Raw genomic sequence first — 27,033 nt, forward strand, 5'->3', positions numbered from 1 at the left:
CGTAAATGTTCCGAAAAGTTCAGTTTAACGTGTCAAGAGGTTCCCCCATAAACGTTTTATCGTGTAAAAAAAAACCAACAGGAAGTGCTCGGTCTGTAAATCCGTCAAGCCTTACGCTTGGTTGGAAGGAGGGCGGCGTGTTTCTACCGGAGACAGTCCCGTTAAACGGAGCGGTCGAACGGACAGACGCTTCCACCGTGCGCCGAAACAAATAAAGCAAACCAGAAAGGAGAAGAAGAAGAAGAGCAGAAGGAACTTGGCGAGGTAGGTTTGACTAACAACGTTTTTTTTTTTTTTTTTTAGTCAGTCGGACTCACCGATAAAAACAGAACATCAAATAAAGTTCGAATTTTTCGTAAAATACGTGGCTGTGAAGTTAGACCATTTTAGCTAATTTAGCGCAAGCTAAGTATGTGTGCTGCTTTGTCGAGCTTTTCTCCAGCAGCTATAAGACTGCCTGCTGTTTTCTGTAGCTGTTGCCTTTGTTTGCGTTTTTACAGCACTGACTAGTTCTGAGGTGATATTACACGAAGTCACATCTGAAGGGAAAGTCAGTATGAATGTTCCTCTAATGTTGCTGAAGTGTCTCAGTCCCGGTGTATTTGTTTCAAGGATCCAACTTCTCTGGTGTTTTCTTCGCGCTCTGGCGCGGAGCCGGTGCGCGGATGGGAGTTTCCGTCTCATATAAGTTAGGGGATTAAAGTTGTTTTGTTTGTGGTAAGGATTGAATTAGGGGATATTGCCGCCTGGGTGAAGTTGTTTCTCGTGTGTCTGGAGAGTTGTGCGGTCATGTCGCCGTTGAAAAAAAAGCCCCGCTCAGGGTGAACCGTGTTCAGCACCGCGGACAGTTCCGGAGCAGGCTGCAAGAGATCCTGGAACATTACAGCCCGAAAAGACCGTAAACGTGGCTCTTTCGCTCCAAGTTTTAATGTTCGTTAAAAAAAAAAAAAAAAAAAAAAAGACGGGCCAAATCTGCCAATCCTCGGTGCTGTTTGGGACGTTTGTCTGGTTCTGCGTCAAGAAATGCACAAGGTGATCTGTGGGATGATCTCATCTAGGCTCTCATCTTTCGTGGGGTTCAGTGGCGGCTGAAGGGAGCCGTTTAGGCATGGCCACAGTGTTATCGTGCTATTCTGACCTATGTGGTCGGATCGTCACCTTAGGACTTCATGTTTCCAAACTAACCAGCGCCGGAGCCCATTCTGTCTATCTGTCTATCTGTCTATCTATCTATCTATCTATCTGTCTATCTATCTATCTATCTATCTATGTAGTATCTATGTGGTTTATGGATCAGAAATATAAGCTCTCAGCTGGAAGGCCAAAGTGCTGTTGTTGATCACCAAGAGTCTTGCAAAAGTTTTGTTCCTTTGTCTCCAGTGGAGTATTTCACAAAATATTCTCAGTCAGTGAAACCAGAAAATAAATAAGTCTTTGTTGTGGCTCCATCCTCGTGTGTGAACAGTTGTGAAATTGTGTGAGCCATATTACGAGATTTAATGCAATGTGTATATATAGGCATGTAATACTACATGAAGTTGAGGTTGAATGTGGTTCAATCATTTTAGTAAGAACTGTATTATTCTACAAATGAATTGCGCCCCCATCCCAGCAAAAAGAGCATTATACAAAGTCTTGGCCCTCCCTGCTTCCCTTCCTGCCTCTTTACCTGTTTTAATGTCAGTCAGGACAAAAAGCTCAGGCCAACTGTTAAGCAGATCAACACGTGTGTGTGTGTGTGTGTGTGTGTGTGTGTGTGTGTGTGTGTGTGTGTGTGTGTGTCTGTGTCTGTGTGTGTGGTGTCTTTGTCTTTGGCAGCCTGGTGTTGTTTGTAACCAGGAGCAAACAGATAGATTTTTTAATTAGGGCAGGAAATGACCACAAAAGAATCGACATACACTGATATCTTAGCCAAGCAAAACATATCCAACCTCCCTTGATTTCTATGCATTTCCTTTGCTAATATGCGCTGTGATTTTGGTTTTGCTTTAGTTACATAGCAATGATTTAGTGAAGAAGTTAGAACAAAAATCTCAGCATTTAACTGGTTCTGTAGTACAGAAAACTCACTTTTACACTTAGTGTTAAAAATGATGAGTTCTGTTATGTGCACTTTGGCTTCAGCTGGTGAGTTATTCTATTCTAACAGGCACTTTTCTAAGATAATCAAACACAGTCCTAGTTTGTTCTGAACACCTAGCCAGGGGCTGGGAAGCCGGCCTACACCCAACCAAACTACTTGGTTGTTTGGTGAGATGGTGATTTGAGCTGTTTGTTTAGGCTGCAGGCACAGCAGGTTTTTTTACTGACTCTATAGAGCTGAGATGCTATGATGAGCACGAACCCAAGGCTGCACAAATTATCGGTTTCATGGCGAGATAATGGTTCCGCCTTCGACTGGTGCAACCCAAGCCTCCCCCCCAGCACCCATCACTCACCACTCCATCAGCCTGCCCACAAAAAGGTGAGAAATTATCACCATCCTCCAGTTACATTTGTTGAAAACACACAGGCCACGCTCTTACTCACTCACTCAATTTTTCCATTCTTGGCAACTGTTGCCTCTTTTACCCGGTGGGATTTTTATATACAGATTTGTTTTGGATATGCACTCCTAAAACCGGTTCATGTTTGGATGGCACATCATTTGTCATCATCAACAAGTTATAAATGTCACACTTTGTCATCGTTAGTTATTTCTGTCTTTTCTGGGAGGGGGAGATGTTTTTAGAAGGCCTGCAGGATGTTTTGGTCTCACCCACGCAGTGTGTGTTTAGCGTTAAGTCATTTGTGCTACTTAGAGAGGTGTGTGCTTGTTTCACATGGCTTTAGACTCGACTTGATGAAAACAAAAGAGATTTGCAAATGACTTAGACACCAGTGACTTGGGACTTCATTCGGACTTCAGTCCTATGATTTGCAATGACTTCAGATCCTTCTCAAGCCTGAAGATGAAAAAGTTGTGTGATAAAAAAGTGCGCAGTGAATCATTTCTCAATTTTCCTGACAACAGGTGTACTTTGAAACAACCCAGCAGCAGCCAATCACGTTGCACAACAGGAGGAAAAGTTGCGTTCGGCAGCGCACGCCAGCAGACAGAAAAATAATGATCTTTTAGGATTTGAACACAAAATTTAGGATTTGTGCCTTGCCTGGGCACTTCATAGCCAGAGCTTGAGACTTACTTGTGTCTTACAAAACAATGATTTTGTCTCATCTCTGGCAACCTCACGTAACTTAAAGGCCCTCTGTGGAGTTTTTGATCACTGGAAGCACTACGGAGCAATTTTTTTAAAAGGTGGTCCAAGTTTTTTTGTATCTTGCACAGGCATGAGGATGCATATGCACGCTTACAACCCTGTGGGCGATGTGATACACATTTCTGCTGTTGGTTTTAATGCTATACTGCTGATCTACTTTGGCGGTAAAGTGCCAACAAACGTAGCAGCGACACCTTTAACAGTTTTTGTACTCTGTCAGCACAGAAGGCAGCGAACCATTATTTAGAGGGATGTGTACGTAGTTTATTGCTCTGACCAAGTTTCCCTTAGGAAATACACACACCTCTGTATTCTGATCCTGATGCTCAATCGAAAGAACACAACGTTTCAAATGTCTGAAATTGCGATATGTTCCCCTATCACTGATCAGGATGATCTGCAGTAACCTGATTCCTTTGGTAGCTAAACTTGTAGAGATGCTCATAGACCTATTTGATAAATATATATATCAGTCAAAATTGTTTTTAAAAATTTTCAAAAATTGCTTATGGAAAGAAACCATGAAGGTCCTTGGCACCATTTACGTGTTTGTTATTAGTGTGTGTGTGTGTGTGTGTGTGTGTGTGTGTGTGTGTGTGTTGTGTATACTGTTATCCTTTGGTCTATTTCTGCATATGCATAATGAGTAATCTTTTTTTTAACATGTATTTCTTCATCCTGTATGTCATTTCTATGTAGAGCCCGCAGTATGAGTATGTGTATATGTACCTAATATCTATTTTAATATGCACTGTGCTCTATGTGCCTGTCACCACTATGTACAGTATGTGTGCGTGTGTATGAACAGCATGTACGGCACAGTATGTTGACAGGTGTCCATTTGAATGTGGGCATGTAGGAAGAGAGCGGTGAAGAAATGGAGGAGAGGGGGGGTGGTAGAGTGTGTGGGCATGTGTGTGTGTGTGTGTGTGTGTGTGTGTGTGTGTGTATTTGTGTGCATTCTAGGTTTTGTGAGTGTTAGTGAGAGCAGAAGTGAAAGAAAAGGGAGAGCATGTATGAGGGAGGAAACTAAAAGAGAGCGAGAGGGAGAGTGGTCCATGTGTTATGTAAGTCTTGTGAGGCAACTCTGTGTATTTTTGTGTGTGTGTGTGTGTGTGTGTGTGTGTGTGTGTGTGTGTGTGTGTGTGTGTGTGTGTGTGTGTGTGTGTGTTTGTGTATTCTGTAGGCCTACAGATTAATCCAGGGGGTTTTATCCTCAGTGAATGGGACAGTGGGGCTTTGCAGTGATTATCCCTGCAGGCCCCAGATGATTGCTTTGAATCTCCTGTACGTCCCACACTACCTTGGTTCCTACCCTGCATATCTGTCTGCCCGCACATCGCTCCGTCCTCCTAATTTATTATGAGCATTTTGACATTCAGTAAATGTCAAAATATCATAAAATCTGAGATGACTGTAGGTGGCTGTAGAGGCTAAATGCATAATTTGCTAAAGGATTTACAGTAATTATCCTTCTGATACAGGTTGAAACAGTTTCAAAAGCTGTTTTAGGGTGAGTTTAATGTGTATTTTCTCCCTTTGTGACTGACCACCCCACCTCTGCACGTCTATTTTCCCTCCCATCCATTTCTCTAGTTAATCTGCCCGTCTCAATCCTAGCCTGTCTGCCATAGCTTTCTGTCTGTCCTCTTTTGGATTATATAATGAGGAAATGTCAGAAATACAATCTGCTCTATCATGCCAGCTCAGCCAAGACAAAAATGGCTGAATGCTGGGAACCTGCCCCCCCCCCCTTTTTTTTGTTTTGGGTCCTGTAATCCTCTGTCACAATGAAGGTGTTAAAATCAGACCGGGAATCTTAAATGGTACATTTTAACACTCGCTGCCAGGTGGTCAGGTTGTGACCTTGTACCTTTTTGCCCAGTTACTGAGAGCTGACAGCTGTTATCCTGTGGAGTACTAGTTTACAGGAAAGTTTCACCAGAAATTAGCCTCTAGGATCTGAAGAACAATGGATGTGCAAGGTTTTGGCTAATTATAGGCAAGTGTGTTGAGGATAATAACATCTAAGATGCCCACTTTGGTGGCATTTCCCTGGGAAATACCACATATGACATGCTCAGGAATTTATCCTCTAGATTTCCTCAGTGATTTTCCGCAGCAGAATTTCTCCCTGAGTGTCCCTCCTGTCTCTCCATAGGGAATGTTTTTATTCAGTGCGCCCATATGGTCTCAGCAGGCATTGCTGTGGGCAGAAAACCAGCTCTGTATGAGGTTTTCTACCATGCTCCATTCACATTCAGGCACTGTGGTCAACCTGGATGGAGAGGCTCTATTATAAAGCTGTTCAATTCAAATGTATTCTACTTTCGGTATATGTTAAAAATTCCACTCCTCCTACCAATTTATCTTCACTGTAGTGTATTTAAAGCTATTTTTAATGTTTTTTAGTGTGAATATTTTGACCGACTGCCTTTTTACGTTCAAGTGGTTAAAGTGTGTGAGAGTCTGCTGAAGCATGTGAGTGTATGAAACCATGCTGTGTGTATATATGTATATGTTGATGTGTGTGTGTTCATATATATGTGTGTATATGTGTGTGTGTGTGTGTGTGTGTGTGTGTGTGTGTGTGTGTGTGTGTGTTTGTGTGTTCATGTGTGCATGCGCGTGGCTATTGGTACACGCATGGTATATTAGCAGTCAACCGTGAAATCGTGGGTGTACTGTCTGAATTGTTTAGCCCTCAGGCTCCCATCATGCTCTCTGGCCTGGTCATGTCTTGGCATATGTGATTACTGCTTATAGGTCACCATGGAGGTGCAGTATGCACTGACGGTTTGTGTGTGTGACTTTCAAAAACTGCACTAAGCAAAAAAAAATATTCCCTGTAATGGAATTTAAACATATGCGTGAACTGATACGTTTTTGTCAAAAGACTAATAATAAATGGTCTAGCTCTGTAGCATACCAATTATAGATACACTGTTTCTGCATACGCTTTGAGTTCTTGATTAGCAAGTGTGGATTATTAAACACTTATTGTGCCTTATTCTTGCTGTAACTCACTGTGTTGTAATCATGAGAAGCTTACGGTTTGTCACGGTACTGCACACGCAGAGGGAGGGGGGTGAATCACACAAGCATGAGAAGGAGGCCACAACGAAGTGTAGCTTCACTGCTGCAAGAAATAGATAACCCGCACCCTAAAGGACAGGGGAAGACTCTTCCCCGCGTCTACTCCCTTTTTGCTAGAGTGGAAAACTACAGAGACAAACAATCAGGGCGTTACCTCAAAGTATATAGCGCTATGCTGTTTTCGAGTGCTTCAGATTGCACTGGGCATTTGGCTGTAACAGACTTGTACTCTGTGGTACGATCTCCAAAGATCTTTGTTCTTAAATAAACATCTGTGTTTTAAAGCTATTCAACGATTCTGTTCTAATTTCCTCACATCAACCAACTCGGGGAAGCAATAGTGCTTCAACACAAAATAACAAATCACGAGCATTGGTAGTGTAAGGGTCAGAGCCCTTGCTCCAGCCTCATTTGGCCAATGTCATACCCGTGGTGTAAAACACTACTTTCATTTGCCTTGGAGTCAGATGTGCTGTGCAAATTAAGTTTTGCTTGCTTGGTAGGAGATGGATTCCAATAGCGCTAAACTCAATCAAATAAAATACTGAAACTCTCCTGTGGTTTCAGAGACATAAATAAAATGGTCACTCTATGAATAAAGATCAGATGGATTAAAATCAGCTGAAAGGCTGATGAGGCTTTAGTGAATATGGGGCAGTGCATGCAAGATCATGTGTCAGTTTACATGTACAGTATTTGTGTGTTTGTAATTGACGGTTATCAGCCTTTCCGTCTTAATAAGAGTCTCTCTTGTTAAGAAACTATATTGACTGGACGAAAAAGCGTAAAGAGGTTAGACCAGAGCAGTTCAGGAGTCAGGTAGTGTAAACAGTGTACACTCCGTTTGATATTTCCTCTTTTCATTGTGCCTAAATATATTCTATAATCTCTATGGCAGGCAGATGTTATGTTGATATTGTGCTGATGGTGTGCCTTCAGTCCCAAGTAGCATTGGGAGCTTGGACCCTGGCATACCTGCTTGCAGATCTAGTTATGATTAGGACAACACCATCAGTTCAAGTGAGGAATGATTCATTGGCCAAATGAAATCATGTTCGGTGATAAGGGCAGTAAACATTGCTATATATATGTAGATGAAAGTATTTGATGCTAAGTATAAGCTCAGGCCCCAGATGACTAATAAATCTAAACTTTTTGCTTGGATACAATTGGCTGTCTTGTCTCATGACCATGTGAATGCATTTATTTACATCACACAGACAATTAATGAAGGCAAAGTGTTTCTAAGAGGTGTTAAAGGTACAATTCTTTTGTTAAACCAGTTGAGACCCCAGATGGTCACAGGTGTAATATTAGATACATTAAAATTTAAAAACCTATGAAATTAAATAATGTAATCTGCCACACGGCAGACACACACACATACACACACACACGTTTGTACTTCTATCTTTGTGAGGACACTGATTGACATATTACATTCCTGAGGGCTGTAGTCAACCAAAGAAAATCTTGATCGACTGAAGTTGTACCTTGTCTCCAACCAATCTATTGGTAGCAGGGAAGAAAAATCTGCACATTATATCTAGATTAACTAAATCAGCCACAGTGCACTGAGTGAACACTGCCTGCTTGCCATAATAGCATAAATGAATAAATAAAATAAAAAGCTAGTATTTGCATCCTATTTAATCATTTTAAACTAATTGTTTTATACTGAAATGATAACAACAGACTCAGAGCCAACCAGCATGCACCTGCCCATATTCATATGATTTCCAAAAATAGAACTATATCATCTGGTGATCCCAGCACAAGAACTATTGAGGAATATACACTCATAGCCTCAAGTGTTAAATAGGAAAGTTGCTGGAGCTTCCTAACGCAGAGAAGTTAGCCTACCATTTTTAGATGATATGCCATGTTGCTTGTTGAGCTGTGATATGCAAACTGCTGTTTGCAAAGTTTACACTCGACTTTTTGGTCATCTTTTTTACAAAATGCAGCCAGCCCAACGACTTCTTTGACAAGGTATCAATTAATGTGCATCCGACCCCATCCCCCACACGTTTTCACAGGTAGTCTATCCCTCCCACCATCGCAGTAAATAATGGATTGATCCTGGAAGGCTATTGATGTAGGGCTTTTCTGGTTATGAAAGTAACACCAGCAATTGTCCAGCCAATGAGACGAACCAATCGACTGGGAGACTACAGCCCTAGTATTAACTAGCCCCTTGCCCTAACCCTGACCTAAACCTAATTCTGCCCTGAACCCCAAGTCTTAACCTGCTAGCAGCCCTTTGAAGTTGTGAGGACCAGCCAAAATGTCCTCTCTTTACCAAAATGTTCTCACTCTGTAAGGTATTTAACTCAGACTGGCCCTCACAATGTATAGCCATACAATTACATGCACACACGCGCGCGCACGCATGCACACACACACACAAACACACACACGCACACACACACACACACACACACACACACACACACACACACACACACACACACACACACTGCTTTTGCATTAATAATGTTGACCCAGCTCTATTCTGTGAATAATGAAACATGGTTCCACTTTGATGTGTTGATTTTGGACCTACACACAAAGACATACACACACAAAACACACGCGTACATCTATACCATGAATTTACACACACACTTAAGCACACCCTTGTCTGTCCTGCTGCTATTCTCCTTCTTGCCCTTGAACCAGTTCTCAGTGTGTGACGTCTTCAGTTTCTCAGTGTAGTGCAGTGTTAACCTTCCTAGAAAACACACACATACACACAGACATGTATGTGCGTGTATGTGTGTTTCTACCATCTACTCCACTTTAAGTGTAAATGGAAATGAGGGAGACAGAGCCCTTGTGACATGTCTGTTTTATAATTACAGAGATGATTATAAAGCCATTATTAATAAAGTTTGTAGCTACAGTCTGATCTACCAGAGGAAAGAGGAAAGACCATCAGATAGATGGAAGACAGGAGGTGCAAATAGGGGAGAGAAAGAAGGAATAAGAAGATGTTAAATGTTTCTCAAAGGGGTTTCTGCCGTATCTTCATTCAAAATCATGTATATCACTCTTCTCCTTTAGTGTTTTTTGTGTGACACCACTGAGGTCAGAGATGTGCAAGAATGGGAACAAAAAGTTCCCACTATCTTGAAATCTTTTCCAGCTTTCCACGACTGCTCCTTCAGGCAGGTTCTTTCTCCGGGGCTGAATTGTCACCACTCCAGAAACCTGGTGGCTACCCAGGGTAGCCGTTCAGTTCTACCCAATTATACGAAGAAAAGGAGCATTACAGCAATAGCATTCCGAATTTTCAGTCACACTGTGCCCACCGTCTCATTTCCCACCGCCTCTCCAACTAGTCCACAAAAACAAATACATGAAAGAGATAGAAGAGTGCACCAGCTATCCTAAAAATCCCCCAGATTTAGGTTAGTGCTTCTATAAACCCATGAGAAACATACGACTGAACAACTGACAAGCTGACCTGGTTTCCCTGAAAGTGAGATTCACTTGCAACCAGAGTGTCCTAACGTCCTATTTCCATCACAAACATTGTTTATCTCGACTGAACAAGACGCTTGATTGATAGCGGTCTTTTTGGTTCAGAGTGGAGGCAGTTTGTCATGACAGCCCGACAATCTGTTGACATACAGTGGAGGATTCTTTAGGATGCTGAATGCTGTATTGTAAAAATTCTCTCCTATACATTTACCCTTCATCTGGGCTGCACTACTTCTGCTTGCACAGGTTTTTTTAATCAAATCTCACAAAGGACATTACTGTAAATTTGAATTTTTATAACATCTCTCAAATGTATCATGACTTTAGTCTTTACTTTAGGTTTATGTTAACAGAATCCACAACTACAGTCAGCTTTCAATGGTTGTGATAGTTGTATGTAGTATGTCTGTATAGATGTCCCTTTCCATCATCTATTTGGATTCATGTTCTTTGTTTTACATTTTCTGGGGTTGCTGGTAAGATTTTGGTGGTTTGGTGATTGTTCAGTGATCAGTTCAGTGCTAGATTTTGGTGCAAAATGCTGTGATTTGATTAAAAGTTACTATATACTTGACTGGATGCATCCTGCGAGGTCCTGTGATGGGACAGAAAAGCTTCAAAAGTCAAAGAAAAAAAGGATGTATTTGTTTACAAATGGCCACGGGGGGACAGAAGTGTGTTCTCAAGAACTGGGAGTTTAGCATCAGTTGGGATGACGACAGAGTGTTGTCTGTTTCCACTTATGAAAAATAAAGTCTTACTTTGCAAGGTAACATACTTTTTTTTGTTTTTTTGTTTTTGGAATGTCACACCTCAAGTGTTTCTTATATCCTTTTCACCCTTTTCAAACACTGCTTTTCTGCAGGGATCAGAATCAAGTGGTCAATGTCAACAACTGGTGGACATAGTTTTTACATAATAAGAAAACCTACAAATTGCAAACTTCATTCCGACCAACAGGTGGAATAGTGACAAAGTAAAAATCGAATCTGCTTACCAAGGCTCTTTCATCAGTGACTCCTCTTACATACAAATACATGCTGCCTTTTCAACTGAACTTTTAGAGCTTTAAAGGTGGAATCTTCCATTTGTATGCTTTGACAGGATTTCTCTTTGTTGCCTGAAATAGCTTCTTGTTGGATTCTTCCACGATTGAGGCTGTGTAGCTGTTTGTTAATCATGTCAGCCTATGACAGCACTAATCCAGTACCCTTCTGGATCTCTGTGACAAAACTCTATGCTGCTCTGTTCTACTATACTGTTTTCAAAAACTCGCGCACACACACACACACATACACACTACAAAACAAACTTAACTAGCTCGAATGATCTCCCCAACATGAGAGATAGCATAGCTGTCTAGTGTGCAGGTACTAGATGGCTTTGTAGGAAGGATAAGATGTGATGATGGATGTGACAGAAAAGGTAGGAGGCAGACAGAGACGGACATGAAAATCCGTTGAAACAAATTCTGATTTTTTTTTCCCCAGCGAAAGAAGAAATGCAGAAAGGATGATACCTAGTGAAAGTGCTTCTGTGTTCATGTGTTTACCTGCTTTGCTCGTCGAGGTCATGTCCTTGCTCTTTCCCTCTCATCCTATTTCCACATCTCCCTTCAACAGCTTTTAGGATTAATGCTATTTATATTTTGATCAATAATTAATTGGTGCCTTTTAAATCTGTGTTAGAAATGCGATTATTTGTGTGGAAATCGGAGTGCTAATCCTTGAATTTGTTGCTTACTTTTTCTTTAACACAAAGCACTTAATGTTGTGATCTTTTTTCTCTACACTTCCAGACGTCCATTGTAAAACTTACTATGTTTTTTTTGGTCTTTTTCCTTACTCTGTTGATGTAATGAGAAGCTCAGTAGGTGGTAGGATTTCAGGTATCTTGGCCATCTTCAGGGCCTCATATCATTTCCCGTGTGCCAGAGAATTTGACCTACGTGACACCAGTTTTAAAGGATTCAGCTACGAACTGAATCACTGCTGTGGTGGCTTTTATTTATAGGTAACTGGTATTATCACCTAAATCTTATGTAATATATGCTCTCTCTTTCTCGTTCCTGAGCACAGACTGTATACCTTCATGGACAGAGAGGGTGTGGAAAGTGGAAAAAGCGAACCAAAGAAACCAAGAGAGAGAAAATTGTGTTAGAGGAGAGAGTGTGTGTGAGAGAGAGGAAAGAAAACAGTGGAGGGTAAATCCTCTTTCCCTGCTGACTTTAATCTCTCTACGGGCTGAGCCTGGCAGTTCAGGCCTTACAGCAGCCGTCAGTCAAGACGAGTGACAGCCAGGAGGGCGGCAGGTGGGGGATGGTGACGGCCGGACCTTGTGTTCTGTCAGCTCTACTGTAGTGTGTGTATTTGTGTGTTTGTCTGTGAAACATGTTAAGCAAGTTAAATGGGAATTAACTTTCGGACTGGGAAGGATGTACGGGTCAAAAAGCAGACGGGAAAAGACAGAAAAAATATTTTCAAATCACAAGTGACAAATAGTGATTCACACCTGCTGTTTCTTCCATGTCCACTATGCTTGCATTGCTGTTTCCACTTTGGTGCATAAGACTTTCGCTAAAATTAGAGTTTTGTTGGGTGGGAAATTGCAACCTGTGCGTTAAGAATGAATGTCTTTTTGTTTGTTCATTGTTTTATTTTCCATATTCAATAAATTCATTTGCTAGCAATAAAATGATAGCATCACATGGCTCTGTTGTATGTGTACTGTACAAGTAAGGATCATACCTGAAACAGGCAGGATAAAGTGACATAGCTGGAGGGTAGAGGGGTCTTGTGGATCTAAATTAAGTGATATTACAGGGTGGTCTAAGCTTAGCACACAGCTGGCTTTTGGATTTGTTATATTCTGTAACTTGCAACCTAAGCTGGTGAGATAATTTGACAGTTAACTTCTAACTTCTGTGTGAGCAAATAAAATGTGCTTACAGGCATGGCATTGTTGGCCATTGGATCCACCACTTTGGTCCAGACTGGTGAAATTTTGTTCAGACATTCATGGTCTCCAGAAGATGAAGCCTACTGCCTTTGATGATCCCCTGACCTTACCTGGAACGCCAACATGAGGTTGAAATTTTTAGGTTTTAGTGAAATATCTCAACTATTGGATGATTTCCCATGAAATTTGGTACAGACGTTTGTATTCTGCACAGGATGAGTCCCTCAACCTTTCACCTAGCACTTATAAGGTCAAAATTTTAATTTATCCGCAAATTGAATTAAAAGCAGATCAGATGCCGGTCAAAAAGCAAGAAATATGTGCTCAACAGCAATTAAACCAGTGTTAAATGGATTTCCAGAAGGGTAAATATACATGTATAGTTTAGAAGACACAAGAAGAAGCTGTGCTGTATGTGTGAGTTAACGGGAAGCATCTCCACTGCAAAGAGATAAGCAATCAATGACTGATCACTAACACAGCATGACATTACACCAGGAAGATGGATGTGGCGAGGACAAGAAAAGATAAAGCTTGTGAGAGCACAGATCTGAATGTTATGGACTTAGTGAGATGACCCAGTATTTAGAAATATTTAGTTCCTTTGTTGTTGCCGGTGTTAAAGGTTGGTTAATGTTTCATTTCAGTACATGAAGACTACAATCTGTCTTTTTATGGGACAAGCATCACTGGAACATCAGTACTGTTGCCACTGACAACACAACCACGGCAACGCTGTCAAGAAGTGGGCATGAAGTGAACATTGCCATGGATATGATCAGTCTTGGTTCACTGCCATTTTGGAAACTTCAGCTCCATTTTCTAAAATGGAGCAGAAGGACATGATAATAACCTGAATAAATCAGCACATTTCATCAGTTCAGTGTGTGGGCGATCTAAGTTTTACACATCTCTCCTTGTGCCTCAGCAGTTCTTAACAACTTTCAAAGTCAGTTAATTCATTCAGCTCATCTTTGTAATTCCAGTTTTTCTCTTTTGTAAGATTAACCTTGTCCTCTCTGTATGGTTCACATGTAATATTGCTGATCCATGACCTGAAGCTCATGCTGCTGTTGCAGTCATTGTAAGGAGCTCTCTTTTACAGTGTCAGCCAAATGTTGAAAATGTAAAATGTCCACATAAATATTTTAAAGTTCAACTAGGTACCAAGCATAACAGACAAAAACGCTCACACACAGCGATAGACACAATTAGAGAAGCTCTTTGAAATGGCTGGGATGTTTCCCCCCCCCATCTCTTTTCCCGGCACATGTTCAATTATTAACCAGCCCGACGACTCTGCTGGGATGGAGACAGATACAGACTGACAGAGGGCGTGGCAGAACAAAGATATACACTATCAAACATCTAGCTGTGACTCTACCTGACCTTGTATCTGTGCGCCTCAGTTATGTTCTGACAGGAAGTGATTGATGGATGCCTCCGGCTCAGGCAGAAAACTAACCGACTAACAAAGTCTGCTACATCAAAAAAAGGCCCCAGTTGTTTTTGCTGTTTTACCATAACCATATCCTAGAGACTTAAAGTGACTCCAGAATATTACTTTTTCGTAGCACAAAAATATTCCAAAGTCATCCATATAGACCTGTGTTTGGAAATGTTATTATGACAGTCTCCTCCTGCAGCCACAGTGCCTGATTGAGTTCGAAGGTCAGTGGTCCCTTGGTCCCATCCCTACACTGTATATTGCAGTAGATTAGTTTACATAAAGCATTAATGGTCCCCGAGCTGAAAGCTGCTTGGTGGTTAAATTTATATCAGCGACAAGACACATTTAAAAAAAAAACTCTTCAATATGATTTGTGCAATAGAAATTATAATGCATTAGACACACCATTGATTGGACCAGATCAGATTATTTGCCTCATTAAAGGCTTAATTGTTCAGACAGAGTGAGCGAGTAAGGGAAGGAATAAAGGACACAGAGAGACGGAGCTGGTTTTCTTTGTCGCCTCAGCCCTTGTCACCTTCATCCTGACCAGCAGCAGCATGTAGCTCTGTCAGCCTGCAGAGTAACCACCACATACATTTTTCATGGACCATACCTCCAGCTCTACTGTGTTTGGCTATATGAAAAACTGTGTGGCAGCGGGCCAGAGGGGCAAAAATAGATCCCTGTCTCTATCCTGATACTTTTTCTTCCAACCGTTAGATTGATGAAGCTCCCCCCTCATTCATCTCGATTTACTGTTGATCCCTGAGGAAATTCGGGGTCAGCAGGGTGGAAGTTTCAACTCAGAGTGTCTGCAGCAGCAACACTTCTTTGACCATTGTGTTTGTGGGTATGCATGCACATGTACGAGTGCGTGTGGGACTGGGGCTGTAAACAAAAGCAGAACTTATTTACCCACGGTGTTTAAAACAGTAAATAATGCATCGCTTGTGCTAATTTGGTAAGAATTTTACCTTTAACTTTAGCTCAGTCAACAACTTTGCTGCCCTTGTTTCATCTCGTGCTGGTGGTCTCTTATTGTGCTATTGAGAGTGACTGAGCGGGTATGACAAAGGATTTTCACACTTGAGTAGTGGCCAGCTCTGACCACGGGGACTTTTCCAGGAACCTCTTTTAGGAACCCAGGGAAATTCACCTGGATTGAGCCAAAGTTCCTGTCTCCCAAAAAGTAGTTCCAGTGAGTTCGAGATTGTATTTGATAAGTGTTAACTTCAGGATTCAGAGAAGGTCCAGGTTTGGTGTGAAGGGCTCTTTAATGTTTTGCTGAAGGACACTTTGACAATTACTGTCGCTAAGAGTGACTGAACCTGTGACCCTGCTGTCATAGAACAACCTCTCCAACCTCTAGATGAATCTCACAACAGATGGGGACAGAAAATGCCATGAATCTGAAAGATAATTATGAATATTCATTCATTCGTTAGAAAACTTTCACTCGACAGCAAAAGTTAGGTGACCTAACAAGTTATCAGAAGCAGCCAATATAATGAGGGATCAGAGCTGTGCTGCCTTTGTGATACATTAATGATGTGTAAATCTATTGATTTGAGTTAATGTGGTGGGTTTGGTGGTATGGGACAGACGAGAAATAGGCTGCTACAGATGCAGATCAGGAAACAGATGGTTTTTTACCACAGGCCACAGTGAAAAACTCTCATTTTAACAATTTTGCCAGAGAAATATATTGTTTAGAATTCTGGAGGACAGTTTGACAGTTTGTTACTCAAATTGGATCTACTGGATTGTATTTCATGTCATACTGGTACCTGAAGCTACACAACTTCACCGACGCATCCCTGTGTGTTATTTTAATGCATGAAATCCGAAATCCTCTGATTATTTCTTACACTCTAGGTCATAAGGTGTCCAAAGCACCATCTTTTATACAGTTTTTTTTTTGTAGTATTGTTGGTGTACTAACCTGCCTCCTGTCTCTCTCTCTCTCTCTCTCTCTGTCACTCCCTCTCCTTCAGTCTTTCTTGTTTGAGGTCAAAGTTCAGCAGTCATCATGGCAGACGAAGCAGACATGCGCAATGAGCTGGCAGACCTGCAGACGCGAGCAGACCAGATAGCTGATGAGGTACAGTAGGAGACGCACATACACACTTGTGTACACCTGGATTAAAATGCACATTGCCTGTTATTGTCTATTCCAATATTGTAAAGAAAGATAATACATGACATTATATATTTCAAATAAAGGCAATTTACAGTATGGTATTTCCTTCAGGGCAAAAATATGATTTTTGTCAGCAACTCACAGTGGACGTTACAGTAAAATGGGATTCCATTTGATCCTGTGTTACCTGCTGAAATGGCTGCTAGAGTGTTTTTATACACTCTTTGAATTGCAAATCATTTCATTAGTAAAAGTGTGGCATTTATCATAATTTGGGAAGCAACATCTACTGTATTTTCATTTGTTTTCAACTCCAGCCTCCACTCAAATAATGATAAACTTGGTCCAAGTTACTCGGTTAAATGTAGAAAGGTTTTATCAATGCAAACATTCTTTCCATAGAAGTTAATATCATACACTACAGTGGTAGGAATTGTTATCTGCCAGTCCAGAAAGCTTGTTGTAACCTGGGTAGTTGGTCTTCAATCAGTCAGTCAATTGATCAGTCTTCATGAACATTTACACATCTAATATCACAGCAGAAAAAAATCAATACCGTTTCTATTGTAATAGCTTGTTTTGGTGAAATAAATAAATAAATTGATAAACAATGTGACTCACCTCGTGCTTGTAGGTGAATATAGTAGGAAACCAGCAAGCAGAAAAACTGAGAAGGACTTTTGTTTAAAACTTGGTCTGTGTTCTAAACTGATTTTTGGTCTTGACCATTACAATTTGACATTTCAAAATGACCTGTTCTCATAAGGACACAAATGTGTCTCCAAAGCCTCCAGGCTACCAGACATAGCTGCCTTAATGTGACCCTCCCTTGTTTTAGTAATTTGTTCTCAAAGTCTCTTTAATTAAGACTGTGCTTTCTTTTGGATAAGGGAGAACTTTTCCCTTTTTAATGAGTTGAGAGGAGCTCAGGAAGAGCAGATAATTCTGTGCAGCAGAATAATAGAGAAGCTCAAATGGCCTTATTAAACATTCATGAGGAGATAATGCAAGAGGCTCCGTGGATGTGATGGGAGGAAAGGAAGGGAGGAATAAGGAAGGCAGCAATGGATGGATGGAGATGAGGAGATTACCAAGGGGAAACAGCGAAATAAGGATTAGGAAGGAATGAGTGTTTGATTTAAGAGTTGGACGAGCTTCGGAGGAATCCTACAGAGGGTAGAAAGTTACCAAACAAAAGGTGGAAATCAGATAACTTATCCTGGAGTCAGAGGGGAAGAGAGCAGAGTGGAGGAATAATCAAGGCTAATTATACAACTGAGTGTCAGTAATTTGTCACTCTATACATATTGGAATCTAGCATGTTAATGCTCTTCTGTTCTCCTTTGTTCACCTTTGAACTTACGATTTTAAACCCTTGATATTCCATCTTGACACACAGAGATATCTCTGTGATATTTGTTACCGGTGCTGTACTGTATGTCTGCTTTTGATCTTTGGTGCCTCCCAGCTAATCAGCTCTCTCTCTCTCTCCTTGCAGTCTCTGGAGAGCACTCGGCGTATGCTGGCTCTGGTTGAGGAGGTGAGTCTAACATAAAAAAGAAACACTTCACATTACCAGCCACCACAACAGCACGTAAAGTCATCTAAAATAAGCATACTCAAATGATGACATGAACAATAATTTGTCAGGGCGTTTTCATTTGCCGACGGGTACCAATACCTTTCCCCAGCTAAACAGTGAAGTTGTTTTTTTTTGTCCCAGTACACGATTGAACTAACTCTTCTTTACATCTACAATATGTCTGAGGTAAATTTCACATGAATTCAGTAATGAACCAGTGTTTCACTTGGATTCACCTGGTCAGTCAGTTCATGGATAAAACAATCAGTGGATAAAATCAGTTCTTTAGCACTTAGCTTAATAAAGTCATTCTATAAATTCACCTTTAACACTATTTAATACATCACAGTACGTATCATAATATGATTTCATTTTTATTTAAAGAGGTGTGTCCTTCCATCTGCAATACATAACTTGGATTCTTTTAAAAACTGATTCATAATTGATTCCCCGTGCTTGTTTACAGAGTCATCCATACTGATTAGGGAGAACTACATTCACTTCTTTTTAATAATTATCACAAGTGGTGATCCTGCTATTGAAATCTCTCCAAACATAAATTGCCTCAACTACTTAACATAAATATATTTGACTCAGAAGATGGCTAAGCATTGAAATTATATTGGTTTATTGCCCAATGATATTGTATCATATACAGCATACTATAGCCACAACATGAGAAACAAAGGCAAACATCTAAAATGTGAGATGTAATGCATCATAAAACATGCTGAACATGTATTTAACATACTGTTCCCATTGTTATGGTGTTTACAGAAAAAAGGGTTTAAAATATTAAATCCAAAAAGCTCCACTAAACCTAAAGCATAGATCCGGTATGTCTTTTTTTCCATCCTAACCTGTTGAAAATGTCGTCTCCTTGTGTGATTTATTTTTCTCTCAGTGAAAAGGAATTACGATGATGCAGGGAGCCTTGGTTTGCATGAAACTGTTTTGGGCACTTGTATTGCTTATGCTGACATTGTAGATTGCAGCCAAATGTTCAGCTACTCCTTGAACTGAACGACAGAAGTGCCTGGTGTCCGAGGAGTTTGAACTTGTTGTGCAGTGACCATCTGTAGGAACTTAACGGTGGTTTGAACAGCCAGGTGTCTGTACTGGGTTTGTTCATCATGCTGTGGACTGCTGTGTCTGTATATTTGTGAGATTTTAGCGGTAGAAGAAGAACTTCGCAGAGATATCTTTAATAGCCAGGTCACTTTGAAAATGATGTTCTAAGCTTTGCCTGCATGGGAAAAGAACCCCCTTGTACGTGGTTCTCTAGTTTAGCTCTGCCAGTTTCAGGGGTACGTGTGGGTGGGTGTCTGTCAGGGGATGGCTTGTGTCTCTTATGTCCTCTCGAAGAACTGCTGAAATCTACATTTCGGGTGTTTGACACAAGGGGTTGTGTCCGCATGCTCAGAAAAGCTAGTACAAAGTTAGCTTCAAGTGCTGCCAAGCCGATGTTGCTGGCGTTAAATCAGCACGGGTATCGGGGCTCCAGTTCCTGTTACATTCCTACCGGCTTCAGAGACATGGACCCGCTCTAGCCCCTGGACCAGCCACCATGTTTTAATGAGACAAAGCCTTGAGGAACAGTGCGAGTCCTGCAGCTGACCTAAACAGTGACCTGCTCAACAGACAAGCCTTTTCATTGACAGTGGTAGAATATATGACCTTTGAAGATAATGCCAGGAGAATGGCATTTGTTCGTTTCAACTGCTAGTCTCTGATTTGAAAATATCCAGTGGTTTGTTAGCTCAGAGTTTGTTCCCTTGTGACATACCCACACTGCACTGGAGCTAAAACCAGTGAAAGACACAGAGGCAAACACTACTACTGTGTCATGTTTATCTTCTCCCCTCTGTCTTGCTGACAACATGCTCTTTAGCCATCTCACTCAACAACACCCCAGAGAAATAGCCTCAATATAGATTTCAAATAAGCAATAAAACAACACGAATTAAGGATAAGACTCAACATGCTTCTTCTTATAATACAGTAGATATTATAAAATTGTAATAATTTTATTATAATATTCTTTTTCAATGTGACTTGACTTTTAGCATTCTAATGATGGGCAACACTATGTGACAAAGTGACTTGCATTTATCAGTTTTTATTATTCTGTATGTTGCCAATAGTGGCCTTACATGCAGACTGGCTACAAAACAGAGTCTGTAATTCTTTATTTTTGTTATATTATTTTGCGATGAAAGTGATTCTGTCTCTGCACATACAGTGCACCTTTCCCTCACATAGGAAATTGTAAGCACATGCTAATACTCCATGACCTCGGTGTTAAAAGGGCTTACAGTGAAGCTTACACTAATAGAATGAGTGGAGAGCAGTCAGACCACACTCGTCCAGTGATCTACAGTATCTGAGATGTGGCTAGTGATACCCGCTCGTTCAGATAACTCATTCTCAGTTATATGCATCTGTAATGAGTTTTGATGCTGTGCAGTGCCCTGCCATAAAGGTATTAAAGGAGAGTGATGGTATTTGGCCTTAGTTGCCTTGTGCTTCTGCTGGGAGCCTAAGCAATACCCTGATTATTACTTTTACCATTTATTATCATTCATTCATTATTAAAGGAGGGCTATAGGCGAAAAATAACTCCTACAAAGTAGACATGAGTCAAAGTCAAAGTGTGTAGCAAGGCTCAAGGTGTTTATTTAAGCTTCCAAGCTAAAGTTTTCTATCACAGAACGGTGGTGGTCGTTCAATACAACAAATTCTGTATTTTCCCTGTTTTCTCTCCGATTTGCCTTATTGATCTTACTTGTGCTACTTCACTACGTCCAACAATTCTTATCCTTCTTCTTGATAATCATTGCTTCAACAACTTACTCATATCCCTTTGCATCATGCTTCTCCAAGCTGATGTGTTAAAGCTTCCATTTCCAAGCAAATCGACGTATTTCCCAAGATATTGAACTGTTCCTTTCATTTTTACCAATATGAGTCTCACCAATAACTATAACTAAAAAATATCAATAACAATCGGATGTTTCCGAGTAGAAAAATAACCTACCTGTTAAGGTGTGTGTCACAGGTTAGAGAAAAGTTTAAACTGGTGACTTCCCCTGCCGCGGTTGTCTGGTCTTTATTCTGTTGTTTTGGTGGCACGCTTAGACCGTAAAAAATGAACTACGATCAATGGCCTTTCATAAAATAAATAAAGTGATTTAATAACAAAATATAACAGTGAAAAAGTAAATGATGGGTAAAATAAGCTTGTAGAATAAGTCCAACCCTTCCCTCCGTAAGACTTCTTCTTCTCAAAGATTTCTCTTACATGATCTTTCAAGGATCACACCCACACTGTCACTACACTGCAGCTCTGTTTGTTACAATGTTGATGATCCAGAAAGGAAAGCTTCTCCTACATTAGTACTTACTAAGCCGAGCTGGTTCAACTCTTCAGCCTAATACCTAAAATGTAATTGTAAAATCGATGCAGAACCTGTATCCTAATAATATTATGCATGGATTCTCATTTGAAATGCATGAACTTACATTAGTGAGCAAAACACTGAATTAATTTTCTCTTTTTATCTTAGAATTCAAATTTATAAGATACATATGAAAACACTAAAATAACAAATATTTCTTTATTTCAGTTTGAGGTTTGGAGTGGTAATAGTAATATCGGCACTGTTGTTCTATGGTCCTTATGAGCACTTCTTTGGATATACAGTATTTACAGTACACATGTATTACTGTAATAACTGATGTATTAAAGGATTAAAGCCATAAAACATTAATGTTTCCTTATAAAATGAGTGTGCCTCTTATCACTGTAATGTTCTTAAACAAAAAACTGTATAACAAGGTCAGTTAGTGGTCAGACTGTATGTGATATAATGTGTCCTTGTTTCATGCAACTGTGACCCATAATTCATTCTCTTTGAAGGGCATGACCTTTATTTTGTAAGATGGCAGGAAATGTCCAAGGGTATCTCCATCAACTGGCTGACATGTTAACAGTGTCTAATGTCTGATGTCTGTAGGTTCTTCTGAGTTTGTCGATTAAAGGAAGAGTTTGACATTTTTGGAAATATCCTAATTCACTTTTAGAGTTCGATGACAAGATCAGTAACACTCTCATGTTTGTACTGTAACTGTGTAACTAGAGGTAGCAGTCACTTAACTAAGCTTAGCACAAACACCGGAAGCAGGGGGAAAAAGCTAGCCAGGCTCCGGCTTCAGTCATACATTCAAAATCTATGCATCAGTAGAATAAACCCCATGTACAGTGTATAACTTGTATCAGCAATAGAGAGATATGGTGTAATAAATTCTATTCTTGGAAATGAATCGCCTTTGTAGAGCAACATCTGTCATGCATTTTTCTGAAAGCGCTTTATCAGGTGAGACTCAGAGAAGTTTTTATGAAAGCGGTTATCTTCACACGGGGCCGGCAAGCAAGAGAAATGAGAAACTGCTTGGTGGCTGCGGATGAAATGTGAAGAAAGCAGCTGAGAGAGATGGAAATGAAAAAGAGCTGAGCATACATTCATGAGGGCTGTTAAATTTCTGGAAACCACTACACTGTGAAAATATACACCATGGCAAGTCATATACAATTTTAGTCTTAAAAGCGTGATTTCAGATCAGAGAAGAGAAAAAAGTAATCCACTGCTTCGACTTTTATTTCTCTCCTTTTTGTGGCTGTTGTTGGGACACCTGTCCTATTGCTTTGTGTCATGGTTGTTATTTCCATTCAGACAAGTGGAATTTTACCACATATGTGGTGTTTTTCAGCTGGTTAAGGAGAAACAAGAATTAAACACCAGAAGACTTATTATGATGGACATTTTGTTGTTGTATAGTTCTACTCTAGATCTAAGGCAAATGGTTTGAATGTGATTCTCTAGGGGAAGAAATCATGAGATACTTTAAAGCAATACTGTGGCATTTTTGGAAATATGCTTATTTGCTCTTTTACTGAGAGTTAGATTAGAAGATTGACACCACTCTCATACACACAAGCCTGTAGCCAGCAGCTGCTTAGCTTAATTTACCATAAAGACTGGAAACAGGGGGACTCGGCTAGTCTGGCTCTGTCCAAAGATGACAAAATCCACCTAAAGCGCACTAGTTAACTGTCCATACCAAAACTGATGTAAAAATGACAGGTTGTGGAATCAAGGGGAGTTATGGTTTAGCAGACTTTTCTTGGCCAGTAGCAGTAACTTCCTGAAGTTTCCACCGGTTGCCTGACAATCTCATTGTGATGATAACACTTTGTTGTTGTACAGATTAAACAAATGCGAGAGTTGTATCGATCTTCTCATCTAACTCTTAGCAAGAAAGCAAATGAATAAATGAATTAATGAAATGAAAAAAAAAAAAAGAAAACTAAAATGAACATCACCTCACACTGCCGTTATCTGCGGTGTTTACGTAGTTTTCCTGGGACTGACCAATGAGCATGGACACCTTTGATCAACCAACCAATCGTTTGATTGATTTGATTCCAAAATGTATGGCTCGAGTAGATTTGTGTTTGCATATCAGATATCACCTCAGCTGCTGGTTGACCAATGGCAGGACAGCAGGTGGTGATGTGAGTCATTCTGGTGCACTCGTCTCCACAGTGCCTGAATTAGAATAGATTCCAGGAGACACAAGAGTGGATATCTCAGTGAAAAATCAATACCAGGCTACCAAGGGCTCTGTCTTAATGTCAGCAGACCCTCTTGCTCTCTGTCTTTGCCTTGCTTATTTGTCTTTCTGCCTTCTCTCCTGCAATTATTGCATTTTTCATTAACAACATTTCCTGTATTGCCTTTAACTTATCTTGACTTCATTTCTGCGGGGCGAACTGACGATGATCGTGTTTACTCTAATGACTGTAACTGATACAGACACCGCCTTCAGTCTTTCAGCAGCACCTTTTATTCCCCTAACCTCTAAGGCAACCAAGGTTTTATTTGAAAGCAGCAAATTAAGGACACCATTAATTCCTAGTTTATTCGTCAACTAACTGCTTCACGCCAGCACTTCGGCTAAACACAGAAATTAAGACCAAAGAAATTTAGATGAATTGAGTTTAAAATATCCATCTTTGTTCATCTTTTGAAAAGTTGTCAGTGCCTCACATGTTCATAGCAGTTTTTCCCAACATGTTCATTTTGGGAGAAACTGCTTAAACATCATCAGGTCCTTACAGGAGACTTTGTGACTCACTGTATCACAGCAAAGTGTGACAAAGACCTGGTCATGTGTGAGTGTGTGTCTTAGTGTTTACCTAGCCATGCAGAAAGAAGTGATGTCACCACATCAGACTATGCCAGTTGGCCTGGTCAGATAACCTGTCCCGTGTTGTTCCGAAGCCCGACTACCCTCACATGTCTGTGATTTCCCACGATTCCCGGTGGGTAAACAAGCAGTTCTCCCACTGGATTTATGCACAATGATCTCCAAACATTAGCTCTGCTGAGGTTTTCATGCTGAGGATTATATAATTATTCTTTATTTTTCTGCAAAGCTCATGTAAATAAACCTGTTTCCTCCTTCTGACGTGATATTTACTGATCCAGATAAAACTCTCTGAGCATTCATCCATCAACTACAATTTAACTTCACAGTCTTACAAATCCATGGCCACTGGCAGATTTTTTAACAGTTAGTTTGATTGATAATAATATCAGCTGCATGTCTAACTAGCCTCCAGCACTGGACTCTATCTATCACTGCTCCAAGAAGGTCGGCGCGCACTTTGATCTAAATCAGCTGATGCATGAACTGAACGGCCTTTGGACTTTAATATCCGTTGTTTTATTGTACGCGCAGTGGTAAATGTGGTTATTGTGTGCTCGCTGAAGTGTATTATTATGTGATGGAGCCCATGCACAGAGACGTAACAGCGTATGAGTCTGCATGGATGTCTGTGTATATGTGTGCTTTTGTGTCTGAGCATGTGGCAGCTCTGTAAGCCAAATCAGAATGTTACATTACTGGAGCTTTATCAAAAAAATCTCTGGTACCAGCCCAGTGAACATAACAAATATAGCACATACCATTTGGTAGATGGGTTTATCCTGAGAATCTGTGCAGAATCATGCATGAATATATTTATGGTACTTTGATACTTTCTCTGGAGATTTTTCTTATCTTCTCTGAGGTTTTAGGGACTTTGTAATCTTTTTCTTCTGCCTGATTGTTGATTAGTTTGATATAAATCTTTCTATATGCAACCCTGTCTCCTAGAAATTACAGAATGTTTTTATACAACTGCAACAGCAAATACGTTTTGTAGGAAACATAATTGTGACCGGATTATGTTTTCTATTAACATAATGAGGATATGTTTTTAATTTACGTGTCTGGCAAGTTGCAAATACATTGATACCGATCGCATCATAATCCAGCCAGTGATTACTCTCCCTACAAAACATATTTGCTGTTTGCTATATGGTTGGTATATGAGACATGCTTCTAAAAAGGGGCAAAATAAACTTGATTGACAGTCTAAAAGGGCTTTCTAACTCTGGCAGCACCTGCTCCCACTGAGATAATGAATATGTTCCATGTACCACTGACACTGTGCTGATCATGTTTATGTTTTTTGTGCTATTTTTCATTGATTTTCACACAGCGATTCACTTGTTGTTGTATTGTTTGCTTAATCTGTACAATCTGTACATTTTGTTACCTTTGGACAGAGCCAGGCTAGATGTTTCCCCCCTGTTTCAAGTCAGTGTGCTAAGATGAGCTAACCAGCTGCTGGTGGTAGCTTCATATTTAGCGTACAGATACTAGAATATTTTCATTCAGCTTTTGGCAAGAAAGCGAAAAAGCCTATATCCAAAAATGTCAAACTATTCCTTTAAGGCTGAGCTGTTTCAACTATACCAGACAAGATCAATCACACTCAGAAAGTGATTTCAACTCGTGATTTGAACCACCTCTGCAGTCCTGATAGCTTTGCTCCATTCTGCACTGTTGACCTTCACTGATCTGTCTCATTTATTCCTCTTTCCCCCCTCACTTCTCTTTGTTCTTTTCCTCTCTCTTTCTGTCTGTCTGTTAGAGTAAAGATGCCGGCATCAGGACTCTGGTCATGTTGGACGAGCAGGGAGGTAAGCTGGTAGGGAGAGGTCACCAAACACTGTCTCTCTAACATCTGTTTTCACTTTTAATCTGCTCTACCGATTCTCTCTTGCTGCCATTTTATGCTGTATAATGAGAGAGTCATCATCAGCAGTACATCCGGTATAGCAATGTAGAGTCCCAGTCAAATTTACAACACCATGGAAAATGACCATTATGTTTTTATAATTACTAAAGCAGAAAAAGATTAATTTCTTTGTGAGCCAGTGCCAAGTCTTTAAAAGTAACCTCAGCTGCAGTCTAAGCTAATGTGGCTCACATGATTATACTGGATGTGACTGTTCAGCTAGCCTTCTGCTTGGCCTTATTTCATTTTTATGCTTATTTGCCATGCAAATACAGTATATATTGAATTAATCTTACTGACCATACTTTAGCTATATGATAAGTACTTTTAAGCTGTAGAACAAGGACATAAAGCACTTTGAAACAAATGCGTGAGTTTTTCTAACCATGCTCTCTGAAACCTGACATGTTGACATGTTTTCAAGGACATCTGGCTGACTGATTGAGAGCGCAGAGGTCAGCTGGTAATAGATATATTTTACCATTATCCTTTTCTTGTGAGGTAAAATAATGATTGATTTGGCTGGTAAAAAAAGGATACACTATTTTTCTATATTCCTCCACACCGTCTCCAGTTCACCCCCGTCTATGGACAATCCACGATTAAGAATTAAAGAGGCACTCCACTGATTTTACATGTCTGAAAAAGTCACTAGTCTCACTAGTCTTTTCACAAACAATTTAGAGAAAAGTCAGAAAAAAGCATAGTTTCATATAACAGAAAATATGCTAATAATGAATTCTCTGCTACATTATTATTTTTCTACTTTATGAATGTGCTTTTGAGATTTTTCAGGTTCAAAGTGTGAGTAGCACGCAGCAACAGATGAGATCTGTTAGAGCTTAATTGCACCAGCCTTTACGAAGC

The 27,033-nt window shown here is 40.2% G+C and overlaps 1 protein-coding gene across 1 annotated transcript in view; it reads left to right on the forward strand.

The window, feature by feature from the left end:
* The first annotated feature begins 13 nt into the window (after nt 1–13).
* The window catches only part of LOC120795979 (synaptosomal-associated protein 25-B-like), a 38,892-nt gene continuing 11,872 nt past the window's right edge, over nt 14–27,033 (forward strand). The window contains exons 1-4 of the mRNA XM_040138287.1: nt 14–264; nt 16,248–16,354; nt 17,892–17,933; nt 26,020–26,068. Coding sequence (XP_039994221.1) covers nt 16,283–16,354; nt 17,892–17,933; nt 26,020–26,068 — 163 coding nt within the window. The 5' untranslated portion in view covers nt 14–264; nt 16,248–16,282. The remainder of the gene's footprint in view (nt 265–16,247; nt 16,355–17,891; nt 17,934–26,019; nt 26,069–27,033) is intronic.

The sequence above is a fragment of the Xiphias gladius genome, chromosome 1 (genome assembly GCF_016859285.1).
Source record: "Xiphias gladius isolate SHS-SW01 ecotype Sanya breed wild chromosome 1, ASM1685928v1, whole genome shotgun sequence".
Lineage (NCBI taxonomy): Eukaryota > Metazoa > Chordata > Actinopteri > Istiophoriformes > Xiphiidae > Xiphias > Xiphias gladius.